At 40.9% G+C, this 5,700-nt stretch overlaps 1 protein-coding gene across 1 annotated transcript in view; it reads right to left on the bottom strand.

The window, feature by feature from the left end:
• The window catches only part of ADI1 (acireductone dioxygenase 1), a 28,181-nt gene that overhangs the window by 2,123 nt on the left and 20,358 nt on the right, over positions 1-5,700 (bottom strand). The window contains exon 3 of the mRNA XM_006882921.1: positions 743-922. Within this exon, the coding sequence (XP_006882983.1) occupies positions 743-922 (180 nt within the window). The remainder of the gene's footprint in view (positions 1-742; positions 923-5,700) is intronic.

Raw genomic sequence — 5,700 nt, forward strand, 5'->3', positions numbered from 1 at the left:
AGATGGAGCCTCAGAATCCTTGCCTCCAAGGAGCCACCCGGTTTAACCCTTTCCAGGACAAATCTGTTTGTTTTCCTAGTAGTCCATACTCTTCTCCAGCACCACAACTCAAAGGCATCAATTCTCCTTCTGTCCTCCTTGGTCATTGTCCAGCTCTCTGATGCATAACAAGTGATTGCAAAGACCATGGCCTGTATCAGACGCACCTTAGTCTCCAGAGATATGCCATTGCTCTTCAGTACTTTGGAGAGGTCCCTAACAGCAGACTTTCCCATGGCAGTGCACCTTTTAATTTCCTGGCAAATGGTGCCAAGAGTGTTGACTGTGGAGCCAAGCAAACTAACTTTTTTTTATGAAACAACAAAGTAATATTAGATGCCTCATAATCATGTACCACCAGAATTAACAGCAAACTATGGGTTGGAAAATATGTCTTGGCTAAAAGCACATGACCATCTTCTTGTTAATTAGTTGAGCCTATGCTAGGCCAGTGGTGTCTTTAAAATGTGTTAACTGGGCACCAAGACTATAAAACTACTAACAAGCAAAATAAACAGCTGTTCACACTTGGGATTCCCAGGTTACAGACTCCAGATGGATTTCTCCTTGAAACTAAGAGCTAACAGTCATGAGCAATGACCATATCTAAAGGTCAGTTTTTCTTTTAAATATGGTAGAGCTATTGAGTGTTAAAAATTTATGCAAATTTGCAATCTTATAAACAACAAGAAATAGATCCTACCTTTTCATCCAGTGTGAAACGGTGATAAATCCCTGCAGGAAGTGTTATCATGTCTCCTTTCTCCATGAAAATCCGGATCCACTTGTCCTCTTTATCCCTTACATCAAAATATCCACTCCCATCCAAGATATATCGAATCTCATCATCCAAGTGCAAATGCTCCTCATAAAACATTTTAATCTAGAGTAGGAGAGAAATTATTTTAAGCCTGATGTCCTTAGGACCAATCATGCAAATTAGCAGAGATCCACCCACTGACCTTAACTTTAAAAGCATCACAAGTGAGATGAATAAAAATTTTCTACCATAAAAATGAATGTGATACTTGCTAAGAACTGAAACTCCTGTGGTAGAGTGTATAATGTGCTGCCCTGCTAACTGAAAGGTCAGTGGGTCAAATTCACCACATACTCCAAGGGAAAAGGATGGGCAATCTCCTCCTGTTGAGATTCACAGCTTCAGAAACTCAACAAAGGCTTGCTTATGTATGAATCAGAAAAGATTCAATGACCACAATCATATTATTATTACTATTATTATTATTATTATCATCATCATCATCATCACATCTAAATCCACTAGCTGCTGCAAAGGGGAAAGGGGCAATCACGCGAGTGTGATTTACTGACTCTAAAAACCAGCTGGAGGGTCAGCTATGCAAGGATTCCAACTCTATGGTACACAACAACATCAAGAGAGTAGTAGCATAATATAAAGTCTTAATACTTGCATAGTGCATATACTGTGCTAGGCAAGATTTTAAGTACTTACAGGTTTTAATAACCACGTAAGATAGAGGTACTAGTTATAATTCAGTTTTACATATGAGGAAATGGTGGTACAGAGAGGTTAAGTGACTGGCCTAAGGTCACACAGCTAGTAAGCAGTGGAGTGAAGACTCTCACCAAGACATTCTGGCTCAAGAGTTCATCTAATAGCCACCACTCAAAAACTATGCTTAGCATAGGAATCTTGTTAAAGAGAACACAACATATGGTTAAGTGAATGGTTGAGGATGGCCCTTAATGAGATGAACTGGCACAGAGATGGTGACAGTGGGCTTGAACATGGCAGAAGTCATGAGGATGGTGCAGAACAGGGCACGGTTCAGATCTGCTGTTCAGGTCGCAATGAGTTTAATTGACTCAAAAGATCCTGAAAGCAACAACTAGATGAAGGCAGGCAATAGGAATCCTTAAAAGCATTTACCATTTGCTCAAAAAGAATTTTGTGTTTTTCAAGTCTTTTCCCATTAACATCTTTTTTTAACTGTTTGTTTACTTACAAAATTTGAATAAATTGTTATCACACCAGATTCTTCCAATTTCCCCCACCCCCTTAACATCTTAAATAAAAATATTCAAATAATCTTACAGTATAGCTTCTATCTAAATTAGATCACTAATATTTTACCATCTTTGCAATGTAATATCTATCGAGATGCCTTATTTAAAAATGTTTAAAAGTTTCCCTCAAATTTTAGATATTTAAAAAAATCACTAAAAGCCCTGTAAATACTTAGAATATCATCACTTATAACACTCTACTGGGATATTATTAACACTTGTTGCTAGGTGCTGTGGAGTTGAGTACGACTCACGGCAACCCTATGAACAATAGATCTGAACCCTGTCCTGTCTCGTGACTTCCTTATCATCTCTGACATACTTCAGCCCCCTGTTGCAGTGACCGGGTCAGTCCTTCTCATTGAGGCTCATCCTCTCTTCTGCTGACACTCCACCTTTCCAAGCTTGTCCCTTTCCAAGAAATAGCCTCTTCTAACACCTATGCCCAAAGTTTGTGACAAGAGCTTCACCAGCCTTGCCTGTAAGGAGCACACTGGCTGCACTTGCTCCAAGATATATCTGTCTGTTCTTTGATCTGTCCATGGAATATTCAGTACTCTCCTCCAACACCACAACTCGAAGATACCAATTCTTCTTCTATAATTCTGATTCATTGTTCAGCTCTCACACACACAGCAAGTGACTAAAAAGGTCATGGCTTGAATTAAGCACATTTTGGTCTTTAAACTGACATCATTGCTCCTCATGACTTAAGAGGACACAGGATACCAGTCTTTGCCAGGAAATTTGGAGGACAGCTGCCTGGTCAATGGATTGTAAAGGTCCATATTTGTTCCCATTTCCAAGAAAGGTGATACAACTGAATAAAGAAACTATTGAACAATATCATTAATATCACATGCAAGCAAAATACTTCTGAAGATCATTTAAAAACAGCTAGAACAGTATATAGTTAGGGAACTGCCAGAAGTGCAAGCAGGGTTTAGAAGAGACTGTGGCACCAAGGATGTTACTGCTGATGTCAAATGAATCCTGGCTGAAACTAATGAATACAGAAGAATGTCTATTTGTGCTTTATTGGCTATGCAAAGCCATCTGAATGCAAAGCCATTATGAATGGATCATAACAAGTTGTGACTGACAATGAGAAAAATGGGGGCCCCAGAGAACTTAATTTTACTCATGCAGAACCTATACCTGGACCAGGAGGCTGCTGTTTGAACAGAGCAGGGGAACACTGCTTGGTTTAAAATGAGAAGAGAGTGTGTCAAGGTTATATTCTCTCTTCATACTTATTCCATCTGTATGTTGAGTAAATTATTCAAGAAGCTGTATTCTATGAAGAGGAGTGTGGCATCAGGACTGGAGGGGGACTCATCAATAACCTACATTATGCAGATAACACAATCTTGCTTGCTGAAAGTGAGGAGGACTTGAAGCACTTGTTGCAGAAGATCAAGGAATGCAGCCTTTGCTATGGATTGCATCTTGATGTCAAGAAAACAAAGATGGATGGAGAGGAGACTGGAACTGTCAACAGCTTCATCTTGCTTGGATCCACAAACAACACCCTTGGTACCAGCAGTTAGAAAATAAGGAGATGCGGTTCAAATCCACCAGATGCTCTGCCGGAGAAGGAGGCGCAATATCCTCCTGTACCAGTCAGATCTGATTTGACGGTACACGCACACAAAATAATAATAAAAATTAAAAAAAAAAAAGAAAACTTTAAAAAAAAAAATAAGGAGATGCACTGCACTGGGAAAATCTGCAGTTAGGGATCTCTCCAAATTATTTAGGAGTAATGATCTCAATTTGAGGACTAAAGTGCATCTGATTCAGCTCATAGTCTTTCCCATCACTTGCTATGCATCTGAGAGCATAACTGACATGTTTGAGTTGTGGAGTTAGAGAATAGCACTGAATGGACAGCCAAGAGAACAAACAGATATGTCTTGGAGAGGGTGCAGTCAGAGTGCTCGCTGGAGGCAAGAATGATGAGGCTTCACTTCACATAACTTGGGTTTGTTGCTAGAAGGGGCTATTCTTTAGAGAAGGACATGACGCTAGGAAAGGTGGATGGCTGGTGAAAGAGAAGAAGACTGTCAAAGAGGTAGTTTGACCCAGTGACTGCTACAATGGGTTCTTGTGTGTCAGGAAGTGGGAGGATGTTGCAGGACAGAACAGAGTTCAGATCTTTGTTCACAGCATCGTTATGAGTCGTACTCAACTCGATGGCACCTAACAACAATAGTAATAACTAATTAAGGCAAAAATTACAAAGACTTAATAAAAACAGAGAGCGAATGCCTGATAGGAGTGAGAACTTTTATAATTCAATTTATAAAGCAATTATCTGTAAATTTCCTATTGGTTACAGAAGAAAAGAGTTTTACAATAGAGAAACTTCAAACCAATTTAACCCACTGATCAATGTTCTCAGCAGCAATAATAGGATAATCTGATAGCATGTTACCTGGTGAAATGCTGGGAAGATACATCATTTGTGTAGAATTCATACTAAAATTATGCATTTTAAATCTAATCATGGTAATAAACCCAAGTGCAGAGCAATGGATTTTTCTTCATATATGACTTTTCTAGCTTTGAGTTTATAATTCTGCCAAAAATAACTCTGGTAAGGCTGCAGCTTGCCCTGTTAACACAACCCCACAAGGTTATGATTTCATGGGAATGGATCAGTTACTAGGCAAATTACCAAGGGGAGAAGTCTGTTCCTGGTTTGGGGGTAGGGCCAGGACTCAAAATTTACAAGATGTGGATTTACATACAGATCACCTCCAGAGAAGTCTAAGGGGGCATTACTATTCTCCAAAAGAACCTGAATTGCGATGGATCCTTTGATCCCAGATTCTTACAGAGAATGTCTTAGATACAATACATGAGAAAGAAAGCATAACGCAGGAGAAGGCACAAGACAGTTAGAAATAGCAACAACCACATCAGAGCCCAGCAGGAGGGAAGTGGTGGCAGCAGTATGTGTGACAGGACCCAGGAGTGCTAGACAGGAAGTTACAGTGGGCTCTCTAACCCAAAACATAAGAGCTGAAATCCAAAGAGGGAGGCTTTTAGGTGGTTAGGGTGCCTCCTGGCACTTGTTAGCAGAGCTTAAAAGCTGTAACATTTGCCCCCCACTGTTACTGGGATCACCTTCCTGTCTGGAGGCCAGAGTGAGGAGAAGGCATCCATCAACCTCAATGCCATCAACAAGTGCCCCCTGCTGAAGCCATGGGCCCTGACCTTCTATGGCCGAGCCCTGCAGGCCTCTGCATTGACACCTGGGGTGGGAAGAGGGAGAATTTGAAGGCAGCTCAAGAGGAGTATATCAAACAAGCCTTGGGCAATAGCCTCACCTGCCAAGGAAAGTACACCCCATGCTGTCAGGCCGAGAGAGCAGCCAGCTCTTCATCTCTAACCAGGCCTACTAAGTGGAGGTGTTCTAAGGCCGCCCCCTCGACACTCCAGACCCCAGCGCCCTCTTAAACTTAACACTTGAGAAGAAAGGCCTCATCTGGAGCTTCAGGCTGCTCCTTCCCATCACTCTTGCTGCCCTTGTGATATTGGTGTGTGGTGGTATCTCTGTTTGCTAACTCCATCACCTTTTCCAACCCACTGCTAATAAATAACTAT

This window comes from Elephantulus edwardii, unplaced genomic scaffold (assembly GCF_000299155.1).
Source record: "Elephantulus edwardii isolate Elephantulus edwardi_28Jun2011 unplaced genomic scaffold, EleEdw1.0 scaffold00025, whole genome shotgun sequence".
Taxonomy (NCBI): Eukaryota; Metazoa; Chordata; class Mammalia; order Macroscelidea; family Macroscelididae; genus Elephantulus; species Elephantulus edwardii.